The following is a 19,481-nucleotide window of genomic DNA, read 5'->3' as shown; positions in this document are numbered from 1 at the left end:
TAACTATAAATCCAGAGAAAATGGTTAGCCTACTATTGTTTAACTGTGATAACCAAAAATGTACAATTATTTTACAAATGTATTTATTTAAAAATAAATACAAATCCATTTGCAAAAAAAACAAGGTTATTTTACTTTTATATAGGCTAATAAAAGCATGGTTAATTTTTTGTAAGGGAAAAACATGACTCGTGTACAGTATTAGGATTTTTCTATAAAGATATTGTAGTATTGTAGAGTATTGTATTGTAAAGTATAGTTTTGTTCAATCTTGAGTATTAAAGTCATGAAAGAGATGGATAACAGGGCAAAATAAAGAGACTGAAGAGAAGGTGCAGTTCAGGAGAGAACTTTTAATTATTTTGCATGTCCCCAAATTAAAGATTTAAACCTGTTTTATGTCAGGTCCATACAAAAAAATAGTTTTGTACATGAATTTGTTTGTGTGAGTTTGGATTTCCCAGTCTGAATTTTTTTCCCAGTCCGCCCCTCCTGTAAATTAATGGCAAAGACATGGTTTCATTTACTACACATAGGCCTACTGAAGCTCGCAGTGTTTTCAACCTCTGCCATCTCAATATAGGAGTACACGAGCACATAAACATAATTTCTAGAACTGCTTTGTGTCACTTAATGAGCATTTTACTTATTTTGAGAAAACTATCATCATATACAGAGACAGCAGTTTCAAAAAAATACCAATATTTCAGGAGTTTATTACAAAAAATACGTCACATGCTTATTAGATAACTGTATTTAAGTTGATGTATATGCTTTTATTTATTATTCTTTAATTTTCACAAATTTAGAAAGTAATCAAAAAGTACTCAAAAGTAATTAGTTACATTACTTTAATAAAGTAATTGAAAAAGTTACACTACTATTACATTTTAAACAGGGTAACTTGTAATCTGTAACCTATTACATTTCCAAAGTAACCTTCCCAACACTGCTTATTATTCTAAACCTGGGTAAATTTAGACCTGGGTTAATTGCTTCACGTCTCACACTGCTCATACTTTACCTGGGGTTAAAATTTAATCCTGGGTTTTCTCGTTTGTGATTCACACTGTACATTCCTAAACCTGGGTTAAAGCTTCAGTCGGTAACTTTTGACGCTCTAGCGGTTAATAAACAGAACTGCTTGCGTTTTGCGGAAGGACATTGTAGCCGGAGCTACTTCTCTCTGTTTATGTCTATGAAGAATCACAAAGGTACTGGGTTACTCCGCCGCGGTACCCCTGAAGCAATCTAAAATAGTCCGAATATAAACACTTATTATAGGTGTACCCTAGTGATTCAGGAAAGGCTAAAAACACGGTTTGGAAAATGGATTCATGGTGTACTCACTTATTATATACATTTTGTATACTTTGAACACAAAAAAAAGTTACAGACCGCAGCTCTGATTGGTTGTTTCTTTATCGGGAGCGGTAAGAAACAGCCAATCAGAGCTGCGGTCCGTAACTTTTTTTGTGTTCAAAGTATACAAAATGTATATAATAAGCGAGTACACCACAACACGACTTCCGCAACACGCAAGCAGTTCTGTTTATTAACCGCTAGAGCGTCAAAAGTTACCGACTGCAGCTTTAACATTCTCATTTGCATATTTGCAGTGTCTGCATCACTGATTGGATGAATGCAGCACGAGACCTGTTTATATAAAGATATTATTATAGGTAATTATATATTCTAGACTATTATCAAGTTTTATCCAGAATGGATTTTACGTTCTGTAAATGTAAGAGCAAAAAAATGTCTTCTACCTCCCGGAATGAAAGGGCTTATCCTCATTCTAAACCCCACTTTTAACCCCGGGTAAAGGTACTTTCACATGTTATAAAATACAAAGTATATATCCTACTCTATGTAATACAAAGATGTGCAATGCTAGAGCTGTTATATAAACAGGTCACGTTCTGCAATGTTCGTCCAGCCATGGCACTGACAATTCCTAACCCATGGTTTAGGAATTGATTCAAGATAACACAGGTTTAGATTAACCCAGGGTTAACTATTTGTTTCAGTGTGAAAAGCACAGTTAAGCACAGTGTGAAAAGTTAATGTTGGGCATTGTGAAGCCATGAACATTCCAACCTGATAGTGAAGTAGTTTAAAAAACAATGTTTAATAAATCAATTTAATGGAGGAGAAATGTTATGTAACTACCAAATAATTTGTAGTTATTTGCTGACAAATTAGATGTATGACCTGTCAACAGAATATCGGATGAGTCTGACTCAGATGAGATTACACAGAACTGGTCTGTATCGTTTACCACTCTGTCAACAGCTTGGTCCTTCATGTTTACTGGGGGACAAATCTGTGTCAAAGGTCACAGGACCCTCTGTTGACCTGTTGAACAGATGGAAGCTTTTAGTTTCCCAGGCTGTCAGGGATCCCTCTCCAAGTGTGGGAAAGACTTGAGTCTTCACATTACATCATGGGTCTTAAACACACACACACACACACACACACACACACACATTATACCGGTTTTGGCAAGGCATTGAACCTACTGCTAAAAAACAAGTAAATGTATTGTTATAAATTCTACAATAAATTGGTGATAGATTTAAAATACATTGGTAAAAGTATAAGCGCTGTAAATTTGTAAAATCTTCATTCATCTACATTAGTAAGTGTGTGTGGATGCTTCAGTTCAATAGAATTGTCATTTTAATTTTAAACTATAATTTAGACATATCTTTCAATCATTTAAGAGCCAACAGTGTAATGATATTATGATAAAAGCTAACCGTATCCATCAGCGTTTCGTAAGGTCTTCAATTTAAATACTAAATTTGACCTTTGCACTCTGATGGTGACCTCTGACCCGGAGAGAGCAGACCTGTCCCCACTCTGGAGGATGGAATTGATAAGATCATTTGGTGAATTACATAAAATGAAGAGTGGGAAAGGTAGAAATGGATCCATCATCTCAGTCATGGCCATTGTTTTAGTGTGACAAGACTTTGCCTGAAAGGGTATTTGTCTTGAGTTATAATGGTCATCCAATGAGAATTGATCTGAACAGAATCAATTACTTGACAAAATTGTTCCAGAGTCTTTATTCTCGTAAACGAATGGGGTTTTGTGCTCCAGATTTCTTTGCAAAAGCATGTATGTTTTACCTTTTGCATCTGATTGATGGAGTTTGTGCTGTAAAATATGGGAGAATTACAATACTGTCTTTGAAAATGACATATGTATTGTCCATATTACACCTCCAGAGACCATGCAATAGTTGAGAATAACTTAAATGTATCATTACTTTTAGTCTGTGACAGGTGTGCTTAAATTTATGTTGGTAATTTTAAATAGTATCAAGTTCATGGGTCTGAATAGAGCTTTGCTGCCATCTGCTGTTGAGTATTTAACTAATAATATGGACTTTTATATTGGAATTTTCATGTTCAAAGAAAAGTGTATTTTAGATTATATAATTGGTCATTGTATGTATAACATGTATGGTTGTGTTTTTCCACCTGATACAGAAATCACGTTATAAGGATATTCTGTAGGACCACAATGTCTCTGTACAAAATGCCATTATTGATGGAATGATTGTCATTCTAAGGGTGTGGAGATCGGACATGGTTCCTCAGTTTAAGACGTGGTTGACTTATGTTACTGGAATATTGCAAATAGAAAGAGTCTGGTATGGAGTTATGGGTATTGATCAGTTTTACAGTATATGGTAACCCTTTCTGGACCATTTCTAGGCAAAGTGTAATGTTGACTCCCACCAGCAATGTAATAATTAGTATGCTGCATGCCCACTATTGAGTGCTTGTTTAATGTTCGGCTGAAACCGCTTATGCCCTAACTGTATGCCTTAAAAGTGTGCTTTTCTTTCGTTATTTATTTATTGACTATTATTGTATTATTATTTATTATACTTTTATTATTGTTTTGTGTTCATTGTGTAATGCAAAACTAATAAAAAAACTTACAAAAATATTCTTTGGTGCATACATACATACATACATATATATATATATATATATATATATATATATATGTGTGTGTGTGTGTGTGTGTGTGTGTGTGTGTGTGTGTGTGTGTGTGTGTGTGTGCGTGCGTGTGTGTGACCCTGGACCACAAAACCAGTCTTAAGTTTAATAAATAAGCTGAATAAACAAGCTTTCAATTGATGTATGGTTTATTAGGATCGGACAAAATTAGCCAGAGATACAACTATTTGAAAATCTGGAATCTGAGGGTGCAGAAATCACCTTTTAAAATTGTCCAAATGAAATCTTAGCAAGGCATATTACTGATCAAAAATTACGTTTTGATATATTTAGGGTAGGAAATTTACAAAATATCTTAATGGAACATGATCTTTACTTAATATCCTAATGATTTTTGGCATAAAAGAAAAATCGATAATTTTGACCCATACAATGTTTTTTTTTTTTTTTTTTTGGCTATTGCTAAAAATATACCCCAGCGATTATATTACATATAATATTTTTGAGTAGTTTTTAAGGCTTGATTTTTTAATGGAATCTACTTATCCCTCTGACCCTCTTCGTTTGGGAGTCACACTTACCTTCTTCACGGTTTTCTTCAGGAAAACCAATGTAATATATTTTTGTTCCATAATATTTTTTGATTATTATATATGATTTTTAGGGAATTTTTATGATACTATGCAATATTTATACAATTTTAATGAGCTATTTTCTCCATTAGAATGAATATATTTTTCTTATCTCTTTAATTATTTACTATTTTTTAATAAATGCAATAGTTCACATTAAAATAGAGTGAAAGCATTTAAAATAAATTTTTTGATGTGAGAATTGTGCAATCTGGAGGCATTAAAAAAGTAAAAACTTATGTAATGTTGCATAACCTCTATATAGCACCCTATATAGACATATACAGAGGCTTTTGGATTCACATAGTGTTTTAGACCTCATCTCTTCATTTTTTTTTTAGGTTTTGCATTTAGATCTATATCTAGACATTCTAAAAGATTACTTTTTGTCAAGGTTTAGATATTTTTGGTTAAATAAGTATCAGGTTTTAGATTATGATTACAGTCAAACATTAAAATCTTGTTAGAAAGGGAACACATAGAAAGCATTTTTGTTACTCAGTATTTGATCATTGAAAAACAAAATAAGGAATGAAAAGTGATCATTCAAAACACTATACAAACATTTTGTAATTATAAAAAATAATATTTTATTCAATGTACTTGAATGTTAGAGAGAGAAAATGAGAATCTCTTTGGGGTTTTTTGATTTATGATTTATTGATTTTAATTCAATAACTTGAATTGTTTTTTTATTTTGATGCAGTCTTACCAGTTCATTTGTGTGTGTGTGTAAGAGAGAGAGATAGAGAGAAATCAAGCCTTTTGTTTTTTTGTTTTCATTTATTGATTTCACATATTCTCACAGTATGCTCTCTTGCAGTCTTACCGGTTCATTTCTGTGTGTTTGTGTGTGTGTGTGTGTGTGAGAGAGAGAGAGAGAGAGAGCCCCTTTTGTATTTTTTCCATTTATTGATTGGTGTCTATTTTGCACTCCTGATATTCTGGAGAGTCACCCCTTGATTGCTACACACTTTTTCCTGACCAGTGGCTGATTTGTAGTTTGTACCACCAAAGATTCACTAACGTATTTCCCATTCATTTCCTATGTCGGTCATTTTTGACCACGAAGAAGGTAAGTATGGCTATTTTTTTCTCTTTAACATCCAAATCTTTTACATGATTTTTTTGTGTGTTCATATTGCTAATATGACAAAAGTCACCAAGTGTCATCTCATTCCGTTGAAGCTACGATTTTTTAAATTTCAAAATATAAAGATTTTCGATCAAAAATGACCGAAGAGGGCCAGAGGGTTAAATAAATCATGTGAAATCTCCTAAATTAATTAATCTATGACACAATGAATTTAATATAAAAAAAGAATTGTGCTCATTTATTTTAAGTTTATTCTTAAAAGTATGATTTTGAGAGAGGTCTGTTTGTATTTTGTTATTTTACACATTTACAAGACTGTATACAGTCAACAAGCTCAAGTAGGAAAATACTTGAGAAATGCTGGAAAGGTCTGCACTAGCACTAGAAAAGCTACTGCTAGTTAAACAATGCTTTATGCCTTAGAGGAGTAGTATTCATAACCACAAGCTCTACTCTTCTGCACAGTGGTAATGATTGCACTGTGCAATGGAAACTTCAATGTAACAGAAACTCTTACACATGTCAAACATAACATTAAACATTAATAGATGCTTCCCTTCACTCAAAAACATAAAGTAGCATTTAATTTCAAAATTTACTCTCCATATCCAGCCATATGCAAAGCATGCTGGGAACTAACAATCACCTCTAAAATACAACTGCAAAACTGAGCTAATTCTCTTAAAATAAATAGGCAGCCTTCTTTCCTTAATTGTTTTAGTTTAATCAGTTCCCCAATTCAAACACCAAAACTGCTTAAAAAATGAGGAAAACACAACTCTTGTTTTTAGTAAAAAGTACTCATTATTTTCTATACAACACTGAATCACAATTTCTTAAATGAAATCCACACATTATTTTATATTTTATTTTATTATAACCTTATTTTTTATGAAAATTACAAGACCCATGATTAATTTTTTTGTGTATTTATAAATAAATTCTATAATACTATGTAAATAATACTAAAATAAAATCTTATTTTGTTTTCAGCTGAAGTGTTTTGTAGTATTCTCTTTTTTTTCCTACAATATAATTTACATTTACATTTATGCATTTTGCATACTTACAAAAGCAACTTACAAAAGAATACAATTTACATTGTACTACTTGTACAGTACATTATGCGAAATATTAAAGTACATTAGATTTAGCCTGTTCTGTCAAAGTCTGAAGCGAAAGTTGGCTTTCTGTCTGTAGATATCAGTTTAAATGAATGAAGTGCGCTATTTAGAAGTTGCATTATGCAGTAACCATCTTCATCAGGTAGGTGTCAGTGAAGAGCCACGGGATAACTAATTAAGTGATGAGATTAACAAAACACCAATTAAATACAGCCATCTATAAAAATAATCAACATTTAAAAAAATTACCTTAGCTCTTAAAGCTTGCTAAATCAGTCTAAAAAAATCGTTTTTTATAAAGTCTAATGAGTGATTTCATTCATGCGAGTACATTCAGATTTAACTAAGCATAGTTTCACTTCTGTGTTAGATATCAACAGCGCATGAACAATTGTACATTTGGTTTCAAGTCGGTTTGTTTACTATTTCCTTCCACTTTCTTTTGTTTCACTGTGATACCTTATTCACTTTTGTTTTTTTCACCACTATATTATTTCATCCTATCATAATGCATCATAGACTGTATAAAGGTAGGCATAGGCAGTCACCAGTTTATTAGTAATACACTTCGATGTACGAGTCTGTGAAGACGGGCTGCTTTTAAACAATACAACAGATCCTGAAGCATAGGAAGGCGGAAGAAGGGAGCAGCGGCGGTCTTATCGATTGCGCATGCGCAGTCCGGTTGTTTTTCCACCAAACGGAGGTATTAAAGCAGAGTCAGAGCCCGAGCGCAGAGATACAGCTGCGTCTACACATGCAGTTACAACAAAACTCAATGAATGACAGACAAGTATAGCACTGCACCTGCCTGCAGCTTTTCTGCACGGCACAACCCTTGGATGATTTCTTTCACAGAAACATCTGACAGATGATTCGCTCTTTTTATTTGAAATATCTTACAGCTTAGTAAGATTTCCACCATGGTGCTCGGAAAAGTGAAAAACTTCTTTGTGAGCTACGAATGTCTCAATGACAGTAATGTCCCTGTCTTCGCCAGTGGGGACTCTGTCTCGGGTCGGGTGATCGTTGAAGTTACCGGAGAAATCCGCGTTAAATCTTTGAACATTCACGCCAAGGGACTGGCGAAAGTTCGCTGGACTGAATCACGTAATGCTGGATCCAACACTGCCTACACACAGAATTTCACTGAAGAAGTGGAGTATTTAAACCACAGAGACGTCCTTATTGGACATGATAGAGGTAAGGAGCATTTTAATGAAGCACTTTTTATTTATGACAGATGCTCCTTACATTTGTTTGCTTGCAAATATTACATTTTTAGTTTCCACTCTGTGAACAGTTTAATCCATTGGCATAGGTAGAGAGAAACGAGAAACACAAGATGATGCTTGGTTGAAACGTCTTCCTTGCTAGCAAAGAGTTTATTTCAGTAATACTGGAGACAATTGTCTTTGATTCGATGTTGAGTTATTTCAATAGTATTCCAGCAAAGCGAGTGTTGTTTGTTTGAACACCAGAGCTTCTAAACAACAAGCCCTTCTGTCCAAAACAACCAGTTAATCTTTTACTTGAAATATTCTCTGCAATAAACGGTTTTTTATATCGATATTCACTTTGTAATCATATTGTGACATGCGTTTTTTTATTATTAGTTACAGTTTCTTTCATAGACGGTTCTAGTAAGTTTGTAGCCTTTGTTAGAAGCGGTTTAAACCTGTTCAGAAACTGGTGGAGAGGGGGTTGTGCGGACCGAGCCTCTGCTCGCTGATTGGTTGAGGTCAATCTTATATCTTCGCTGATTGGTGGAAGTGCTCGTGTGCCCCCGGTGATATCATATCTTTGCCGATAAGTGTCAAGACTGCGATGCAACTTATTCGCAACAATGCTGGACTGATTGAAAGTTAATAAAACATTTATATTTTCATTCTTCTCCTTATGCATCATTCTGCATTTGTTAAAAGTATTTTAACAATAATACTAGCCTAATAAAGAAACTGTAACAGCAACATGAGTGAATTCGCTTCCTATGCCACTGGTTAGCATGATTTGTGTCAACTGTACAAGTTTAGGTCACTATAAATGTATATAAGTATTTATATTCTGCAATGTATTATTTTGAGGTATGTTGTCAAAGTGAATTTAATGTATTCTGTAACAACCATTAGAGTAATTATGGAGTTTCTGTAATGAGGTCTTTTCTACTAATAAACTAAGTCAAACCTATTTATTTTCGTCTGGTGTTTTTTTTTACCCGTGTTTCATTTGCTTTTACACCTAAACCATGCTGCAGTACACATGTGGCTTCGTTATGGGGGCGTATTCAAGAGAAAAACGCCCCGGCTCAGCCAATCAGGAGCCGACTAGTAATGTATGCGTGAGGAAATCCGGCTGAGAGAGGCTGCTCGCGCCGGTTCAGTCCGGTCCTCTCTAGCTCTTGGCTGCCTTCGAGTGACAGCCTCATAGTTATTTACAGCAGGCTGTGGAACTGCTGAGGTGGCAATAAAAAGAGGAGAGACATTAAATACATAAAAATAAAGATTAATGAAAATAACTGCTTGCACATGTTAATGGGAGATTATTCCTGTATTTATTTATGGCGTAGTTATTTACACCAGTCTGGAACTGCTGAAGTGGAAGTAAAATAATGAACAAAAGCTATGAAAATACATCTTTTACTAAAAATAAACATATTTAAGACTAAATATTAATATATAAATTTTTGTTGCGAATTTATAATATTGCATTTCACATGCTTAAGATTTTAGTTTAGTTTTGTTGTGTTCTATTCCTATATTAATTGAAGCACTAGACAATGTGGGTCATATCTCTGTCTTGTGATTAGGATTCTTGAGGAATATTACAGGTATACTATATTGGTATATCGAGTTTTATTCTCCTTTGTTTTAGATTATGACAGCTGTGATGAAGGCTTTACCGTTCTTCACTCAGGGCGACATGAGTTTCCCTTCAGCCTCGAGCTGCCCCAGACGTAAGTAACTCTCCTGCCCGATTATACACATATATAATGTATCAAACGAAACGCTTACATTATTTTTTCATGTCTCTTTCCAGGCCTTTGGCAACATCCTTTGAAGGCAAACACGGCAGTGTAAGGTACTGGGTGAAGGCGGAGCTTCATAGGCCATGGCTCCTGCCCATGAAAACCAAGAAGGAGTTTACCATCTTTGAGCACATTGACATCAACACTCCGTTGTTACTGGTAAGAGAAAAGCATTTGAAGCCTAATTACCTTATAATGTAAAACTGAATTTTTGCAAGAGCTGTTGTATGATTTCAAAGGTTCATATATTGTCACTTTTTCAATTATAGTCTCCTCAGGCTGGCACAAAGGACAAAACCCTTTGCTGCTGGATCTGTACCTCAGGGCCTGTATCACTAAGTGCCAAAATCGAGAGGAAGGGCTATACTCCAGGTGAGATGATAAACCTGCTTGTTAGTGGACAGTTAGCCACTAGTTAACTAATACGGAAGTTTTATCATTCAGAGTGAATTCATTTGATTTTTTTTTTTTTTGCAGGAGAGTCCATCCAGATCTTTGCAGAGATTGAAAACTGCTCTTCCCGTGTGGTTGTGCCAAAGGCAGCCATCTACCAAACCCAGACCTTCTTTGCCAAGGGGAAGGTCAAGGAGATCAAACAACTCATAGCTAACCTCCGTGGAGATCCTCTACCCCCTGGCAATAGTGAGACTTGGGATGGCAAGATGCTGAAAATCCCACCCATTTCGCCTTCCATTCTGGACTGCAGCATCATCCATGTGGAATATTCACTCATGGTGAGTCTACAATCTGTTTGATTCATGACAAAGCAAACGGCTTGCCAATATCTGCCATGTACTAACCTCTTGCTTCTCGACAGGTGTATGTGGACATCCCTCGAGCTGTCAACTTAACCCTGAACCTGCCCCTGGTGATCGGCACCATTCCCCTCCACTCCTTCGGCAGTCGCACCTCTTCTGTCAGCAGTCAGTGCAGCATGGCTATGAGCTGGTTGGGATTGCCTGAGAGACCTGAAGGTATGGCACACATCCTAAACTTGTTACCTAGACCCTTTAGATTATGGGTACTCAGTGATGCCCACCATCTTTTAGAGTCTATTTCCCAGAGTCTCCAGTTAATCCAAAGGCAGATATCCAGGAGTAGGATTGAGCCCCATTGCTTAAGATACTTAATGACTGTTTGACATTAAACAATCAGTTTAGAAGTCTTTTGTGGTCTAATTGTTGGCTTTGTCCTCAACTCTTCTAGCTCCACCAAGCTACTCTGAAATAGTGACCAATGAGGAGCAACAGAACAACTTGGAGCTCCCGACTGTGAGAGATGAGATTGAAGGACCACTTTATGCTTACATCCATGAGTTTCGCTTCCAGCCTCCACCTCTGTATTCTGAGGTGCGTTGAGTTCAAAGACTTTTTGTAGCTTCTATCTTGTTAATGCAGTTGAGGTCTTGTGTTCTCAAATCTTGTTCTTCTCCCTTGATAGGTTGATCCCCATCCTGAGCAGGTGTGCGGCTCCATGGACAGGAGACCAGATACCTGTCCATCCCGCTGAAGGAGTGACCACACCTGACCAGTGCTGTCAGGGATCTCTTATCTCTACAACCTCAACCGGGGTTTGTTCTTCCCTCATGAGAAGGCATGTGTAGCCATCTTGGTGCGCAGGTGGATATCCTCCAGGAAACACTCCCAATCCGAATCGAGTCCAGCTCAGTGGCCCCTAAAATCCGTGGAAGATCTTGAGTGATTCTCTTCCCCCTCCATCCTTGGTGAAAAGAGTACATACAAGATTTGTTCGGAGAAAACTGTGCCCTTGACACCAAGATGGATTAAACGCAACACCACTAAGTGTGAGAATAGTGTCCAAACATCCACAGCCTTGTTTTGGATGTGATTCTTCACTCATTTGAATGATCAGACCAAATCATCTTGAAGATTTTTTGGTGATAATTATTCTAAGAGCAACAAATAACTTCAGCCATCCTGCATCCACTCCAACAGAACAATGACAGACTTGTCAATTGTTTGTCATTTTTTCTCGACTTAAAAGAAGTGGCTTTACCACATTGATTTTCTTAAAAAACATTTTAAGAACGTTGTTACCTATAGATGTGGATACAACAAGACCTGCTGCAAAGCATTATGGATGGAATTCTGACATGCCACGTTGCCTTTCTGCTAGAAAGAAACTGCAATAGCATCAAACTGAACATGGCACTGATTCAAGTGGCGAAAGAAAGGAGACCATTGACGGCGAGCGAAGAGATGCAAGACATTCTTGAATTGGTCCTCCCTCTCATGCTGTTACAAGATACGCAGAGAACTGCACTCCAGAACTCATTTAGAGCCTCATACTATATGTGCAACTAAGAGCTAACTAGACTTTCTTTTCCCCTACTCTTCTGGCCTGTTGGTATAGGCTTTTTTTTTGTTTAACGACAGCTAGCACTTTTCATTGATTGCATTCAAAATGTATTCCGAAACTTTTCTAATATGATTCACAAGTTTGACAAACATATTGTCTGACGTTTACATGTGATTTTAGCTATGTTGAACAAAAACATGTTCGTTTTTATCACTGTTTATGGCTGAATTTGTGCGCTGTGCTGACATTTACCTATACCTAAAAAAGGGACTATGTATTTTTTGTGAACTGTATGCATCCTAAGCTTGATGTTTGTGCTTTGGGTCTTGGGTAAAATTGTTGCAGTTTGTTTTGTTCTCTATTGCTTTATCTTAGATACTACGAGAACATTCTCAAACATGCACTTCCAGGGAATTAAAGAACCCTCTTAAAGACTGAACATGTAATGCATACTGCATATAGGAAGCGACATTACTCTTCAGTCAGGCTGGTCCAGAGCTAATTAAACTGGCTACCATTGTTTTCCATTTTAGGGGTTGATGGGTGAAATGGGTATTAAGCTACTCCCAAGTCAAACGGTGCAATATCCGCTGTGTTTTCAGTGCGTTTCCACATAGTTTTGTATTCTTAGCTTGTTTCTAACTTTTGTACCATTTTCTAGGTTGTCTATATGATGTCAAAAAAATTATGTTTGTCTGTTTTTGCTCCAGTCTGTTTAAATAAATATGCCATTTTATACAAAAACTAAAGTTGAGTTTTTCTTTTGTTACTTGTTTGTAGTTAGTAACGTAATCCCAATTTACATGAGGGAACTTGACATATTTGGCAAACACAGGTGTTCCTACATGTTCAGACAAAAACTCCTGGCAACAAATCACTTTGACAGAGTGGAAATGAGGTTGTACATCATAGTCAAGTTTATTGCATGTAAAAAGTACAAAAAGATCCAGAGATGGTGGTTACATCATGTGCTTTGCCATGTCTTCAACTGTGACCAAGGTTGGTAAAACATGATAGGATTAAATGTAAAACAACACAAAGTGCGAATAGACAGACGGGTGTTAAATATCCCGAGGCAAGATCTTTAATTAGTTCCCTGTGTTGACAGACTTCATTGTGCAACTTTTCACCACCATCCTTTACATTACGTTTGCATCTAAATTGTACTCCAAACAACCTCCAAAGTATAAAAATACAAATTTGCAAACATTTTTACATGATTCTAGTTCATCACTGAGTCGTTTGGCTTCACAAGCTTCAGCTTCCCTTCAGAGGAAACGTCTTTTCCTTTCCGTTCTCTTGGCATTCCAGCAGACTGGCCATCTAAGGACCAGATGCTGACCGAACACAAGGAGTTCGTTGTCTGTCCGCACACAGACCTCATGTGCGCTAGGAACGCTTCACATTTTCCACTCCTCTTCCCAGGCTCAAACGGAGCAGATGTTTGCTCCCAAGAGCTGTACGTGGACCACTAACCTACTTTTCCTCCGCTGGTCAGGGATAAAACTGGATCTCTTCAGCTTATTAGAGCTCATAGCTGTAAATGGAGTATAAATGCTTAAGTTTACAGCTGGAAATGTCATCAACAGAGTAATCACTAGGATTGTATAGTGCTTTTAACAAATTAATTTCAGTACACATTTATATATGTAAATGCGCCGGGCTAGCTGACTTAAGTTATTATTTCTTAAGAGAGGTTTGTTTTTGAAAGTCAGACAAAAACCTAAGTAATGGCTACAAAAAGACTAATTTCTTTCACTTTTGGTGACAACATGCCCTAAAATCAGGAAATATTGTCACACTGTTATGTAGGCTACACAATGAGGACTATATGTTTGAAACAAACATCCATATATACATATATATACACAATTATATAAATAATTTTTTTTTTTCAGAAAATCAGCATTTTAGCATGATTTCTGAAGGATCATGTGACACTGAAAATCAGCTTTGCATCACAGGAATAAGTAACATTTTAAAATATATTAAAATAGGAACCATGTATTTAAACTTATAATAATATTTCACAATATTCCTGTTTTTACTGATATTTTGATTAAGTTAGATAACATCTAGAAAAATACTTACAAATGAAAAATGACAATTATAAACTGTGGCAACTATAGTTGCCGGTGGGCTTAAACGGGTTAAAGGAACACGATGATTATCTAAAATCTTCGCCCTAGGCTCTTCTTGACAAGTCTCAATAATTCAAGTGTCTCCAGACATGTTTGAAAGGTACTTTAGATGAAGAACTTGACAAGGCCTGTGGCAGGCTGTTCATGTGGCAGGTGTTACAGTACTGCAGGATTAACCTGAGGAAAACCATCAGCCTGCGTCATCTGTGCTCTGTGTGCAGGGTTTAACTCGCCATACACGCTTCAACACAAAGAGAACATACGCCAAATTCTAGACGAGCAGACAAAAGAATGTCTGTTTTGAAAGTCCTATGAAGGAGCTGAAACACAAAGCAAGGAATTTGAGCTTAAAATATCACTAAAGAAGCCCTAAAACAAATGTAATTCACCTATGATACCGCAGTTTTTCTTTCACAAGAGGTGCTTACACAGAAGAGCGTGGAGGTGCTCCCCTTCTCTCCCCTTTTACATAATGTCAGGGATCTAAATATGGGAACTGAGGACACTTTCATAACTGTAACATTAGGCCAGAAGCGGCGGGACATGTTTCCAAGAAGGGACGTGCTCCGCGAGTCAGGGATTGTCCGTCGGTGACTCTGCTGCCAGAGGGGTCAGTCCTGACACCTGACACCTCGACTTTCAGCTGAGTCAGTGTTAACTTACCAGTGTTCAGCAATACAGGCACCGCCCCCTTTTACAGACATTGGTGCAGGAGTGCCAGATCAGCTTCTGACTGGCTGCCACCTGCAAAGTCTCTGTAAGGATTCTGATATGATTTATATATTATATTAAACAAATCATACCAGTTGTAAATTGATTAGTACATTAAATAATTATATTAGAAAATATTTTATATAAATATAGCTAATAAAATATAGCATTACTTTTGTGAATTATATCAATTATAAATATATGAACACATTAAAATTCTGTATTATATTATATTATATTATATTATATTATATTATATTATATTATATTATATTATATTATATTATATTATATTATATTATATTAATGTTCCAAACGTAGGTTTGGGAGGAGCCTAATCATTCAGTCCTGTCAATCATTATTATGTGCCTATATAAGCAGCTCTCATTGTACCATCACAGGGTCAATTCTTCCGGCATCCCTCCCACCTCCCCATCTCCTCAATTATTTCTGTTTTTCTGCGTAGCACCGCAATGGGGGGTTGAATTCGGTGCTCAAGCCAAGGCTCGCATTCGAGCCTCCATTAAGGACAGCAAGCCATTTACAAACTCGTGAAATTATATTATGAAAATAATAAATCATAGCATTGCTTTTGCTTCAGAATCAACATTTTGAATCATGTTGAAATATGATTAACTAGTTTTATTATTTGTAGCATTATTTTTTCTTTCTTCTGTGATCTTTTAATTTAGTCTTTTGATTTTTTGGGGGAATTTATATAAAAAAAGTATTTTGTTATCAAGCTGCATCAAAGCATTACTCTGACATCTGAGCTTTAAGAATTATAAAGCATTAAGCAGCAAAATAAGCAAGGACAACAATAAATCTTTTTTTTTTTTTTGCCAACTTTGACCTCAAGCACCATGCAAATGAGTCATGCTTGTATTTAATGCAGTGACACTGCGTGCAAGTCTCATTTCGCTCGCTTGCAGTTGTTGTTGACTAGGGAGGCCACTGTGCCAGTGATAATCAAGAACTGGTTTGTACTGGTCTACAATGGAGGTGGCCTGAGCGGCAACCTAATAGCTCTGCGTGTGCGCTTAGTTCTCAACATACATACTTGGGAGTGTTGAAATATTTGATCAGGGCACATTCAGCCCCAGGCTGTGAAGTGGAGTTCACAGGGAGTGCGGGCCGTCCAATCCATGCCCACAGATCGGGCCAGTTCAATCCGGCTGCCATTGACTTTTAAAGGAGCTTATTTTAACCTGATCCGTCCATTCATCTCTGAAAAAAAGGCTATACAAAATATATTTGACTAACTTTACTGGTTTGTTAATGTGTGCAGAGCTGGGTAGATTTTTAGAAATTGTAGTCCGTTACGGATTCCAAATTACATAAAAATTGCATTTAGTAATGTAACCTATCACATTACATATTTTAGGTAATGTAATCAGACTACCTATAGATTACTTTTAGATTACTTTTTACCCAAGTTGTTTATCACATTGATTAAAATAGGACCGTTTCATGCATATTGATATAAAATACAAAGAGTAAGAAAATTAATTCCTCTCTGTGTAATTAATAACATGAAGTGCATTAAACATTGCGTTACTTTAAGGTTTCCCAAATTGGGGTTTGTAAATAAACTCATGAGTTTAAATGAAAAGCTAAATATTCATTTAGATAAGTAATTTTAGAATAGCACTAATCAAAATGAATAAATAATAATAAAATATTAAATTTCTTTACCTGCATGTGACCATTAAACAACAGAGAACCGTGAACATGCAAATGTGATACTTAATTCTTAAAATATTTATTTTTAAAATCTCAGGGTACTTCAAGAAAATATATTAGGTGAAGGATGTTAAGATGACAAAAAAATTTAGGAATGCCTGCATTACATATAAATAAGAAATATAACATGAAAAAAAAATATATAAATAACCTGAATTTTGTGTTTTTTTAAATGTAGAAGTTTTTATGCGAATGTCCACAAAACTTTCAGATTTTCTGAATGTAAGCGGTAAGCTATTTTAGAAAGAAACGTTTAAAACATTTCAAATATAAAAAAAGAGAAATTAGGGTGAATCAATAAATTATGCATAATGTATTGCTATTGTGTGAATAATATGTAATCATGTAATAAAAAATAAAAAGCTTAACTGTAGTTTGATATCGAGTATTTAAAAAAGTAATTTAATCTAATTACAATTACTTAATTTTTGGAATCTGATTACATAATCCACATTACATGTAATCAGTTACTTCCCAGTGTATACCTGTGTGGTTAACCAAATATGATTGATATGCTTTAATAACACTCACGTGTCATTGCTACAGTAGGTATGTAATGCAGATTAAATTGTGTATTGTGCTCAGCAATTAAAGGTGCACCAACATACACACATTACGATTAGATTATGTTTTATGATGTAACCCAGCACTGTGTCAATACGCAGTCCGGCCGAACATAATCTCAACCTGAGGGGTCCAGAAGTTATAAAAATCGACAGTTGAAACCACATATCACTGCATCTGTACTTGCAGAGGCTGTGCTGCTGGGTGAGTGAGATATCAGATGTCTACCATTTAGCTCAGCATTACCATAAGACTAAACAGCAGCAGTCCTACTGTAATCCAGACAGCAGACGTATATCAAAAAGATAAGGTTTCAGATCCATTTCAGACATTGAGAACAGCCATCAGTCACTGCAGAGAGTTGATGACAGCTTGTAGTTTGGCTGCAGAACAGATAAACGCTTACAAACCAGGTCTCAAACACATTTTAAAAAGCCTCTGAGCGATGAGCTTGTGTCAATCAAACTCCAACAGATAAACAGCAAAACTCATAATAATGTAGATATGTGTAGAAGTTCTTTTGCACACAAGGTGAAGAGGAAGTGAATTGCGCACAGTGGATTGGAAAGGAAGCCTTTGACAACCACAGGTCCGTGAGAAAAGAGCCCACATTGAGTGGATTCACTGTAGCACCAGCCTGTGACATGTTCCACCTCAGTATGACCCGTCTGAAAACATGACAAACACGTCACTGCAGGATCTGCCAGACAGGATAGTCACTGAGTCTGTGTTTGTTCTGGTTAATAGCTGGCATGTCAAGTTTGAGTGATGAAGATGCCCTGGGGATATTTGAAATGAGGTTGAACTCAAACTAGCGCATTCAAATTACTAGAGAAAATCATCTTGAACACTGCTTTAGTTAGTGAACTGAATAATAACAAACATTACTGTCTGTATTATATCAGATGATTTTGAAAAAAAAAAAATCCAAACATGAAAAGTGATAAAATTCATATTTTAAACAGTTAACATTCAAAAGCTAAAGTAAATGACTAGGAATCGTGTTCACTCATCACTGCGTCACATTCTTAAGAACGGATTTAAGAAATGAGGATATGATTACAATTAATTATGAAAGAATTTGCGATAACAGATTACAACAGATTAAAGCTCTTTCTTCAGTTCTTGGAAACTACGTGACTCTTTTGAACAAGACTTTTGAATAAGGCCTAGCTCAAAAACAGGTCAAAAATAGAAATGTGTAGTTTCTTTGTTTCAGTGGATTGGAAATCACTTATAATAAATACACAAGTGTTCGAAACTTTGGGCTTAGTTAGATTTCTTTAAGGAGATTAATATTTTATGCAGCAAAGACACATTCAAAGTGAGAAAAAGCAATAAATAGATTTTTTGTGTTACAAAAGATTTTTTATTTAAAAGAAATGCTGTTCTTTTGAACTTTATATGTATTAAATGACACTAAAAACCAGTTACACCAACTGGGATTTTTGAAGCTCCTGGTTTTAGCTGGATTTTCCTCCCTGTTTGCGAACCCTAACCCTAACACCAATATGGAGTAAAAACATCTCCATGCTCCCTGATATCTTAATTAAAACAGGAAATGACATGAGTCATATGAAGTCATATGAAAAAACTTTCTGTCTCAGGCCTAGAGCTCCTTACAGTCTTAAGCATGAGACTTCATTTAAAAAGCAGCCTCATTAACACAGAGGTGCCAGTGACGCACTTCACCGAGATAATGAATGATCTTCACATGGCCAAAGAGGGAAGGACTTGCCTGTGAGAAAATGCTGCGCTGGCACTGCTACCTACATGGAAAGCTTAAACAAAAGAAAGACTAAAGAAAATGCAGTTTCATTAGTGTAAAAGTGTATTTATTATGTGCTTCTCACATTCAGTGAGTCCTATTCAGTCATCCATGAGGCAGTCTGGTTCAGTTGTTTTACAGACAGTTTCAGTCCTGTCTGAATTGGTGTTTTTCTTGCAAATATTTGGTAAAAATTACATGCCAATGACCTACATTTCCGGCGTGTTTTGGAAATCTCATGCCTGAATGTTGCATGAATGTTAGTGACTGATTATATTTCACATTTTCCTCCTCATTAATTCTGAACCTTGACAAACTAACGAAAGCTACTTTAAACTAAAACATAGGTCTGCTTAATACAAAAATTAAAGAAACAGT

At 35.8% G+C, this 19,481-nt stretch overlaps 1 protein-coding gene across 1 annotated transcript; it reads left to right on the top strand.

Moving 5' to 3' along the window:
- Positions 1-7,559: 7,559 nt before the first annotated feature.
- Positions 7,560-11,722, top strand: LOC132127867 (arrestin domain-containing protein 3-like). Its single transcript, XM_059540056.1, has 8 exons — positions 7,560-8,035; positions 9,704-9,785; positions 9,869-10,016; positions 10,127-10,229; positions 10,335-10,591; positions 10,675-10,831; positions 11,064-11,206; positions 11,298-11,722. The coding sequence occupies exons 1-8, from the start codon at positions 7,756-7,758 to the stop codon at positions 11,364-11,366; spliced, it is 1,239 nt and encodes a 412-aa protein (XP_059396039.1). The 5' UTR covers positions 7,560-7,755; the 3' UTR covers positions 11,367-11,722.
- The last annotated feature ends 7,759 nt before the right edge of the window (positions 11,723-19,481 follow it).

Source organism: Carassius carassius, chromosome 45, assembly GCF_963082965.1.
Source record: "Carassius carassius chromosome 45, fCarCar2.1, whole genome shotgun sequence".
Lineage (NCBI taxonomy): Eukaryota > Metazoa > Chordata > Actinopteri > Cypriniformes > Cyprinidae > Carassius > Carassius carassius.
Note: the sequence above shows the minus strand (reverse complement) of the source record. Positions and strands in the feature narration are given on the sequence as shown.

Coding starts and splice junctions, on each gene's coding strand:
- LOC132127867 (XM_059540056.1), top strand. CDS start 7,756: ATGGTGCTCGGAAAAGTGAAAAACTTCTTTGTGAGCTACGAATGTCTC. Junction 10,592..10,674: donor ATGTGGAATATTCACTCATG/GTGAGTCTACAA, acceptor GCTTCTCGACAG/GTGTATGTGGACATCCCTCG. Junction 11,207..11,297: donor CTCCACCTCTGTATTCTGAG/GTGCGTTGAGTT, acceptor CTCCCTTGATAG/GTTGATCCCCATCCTGAGCA.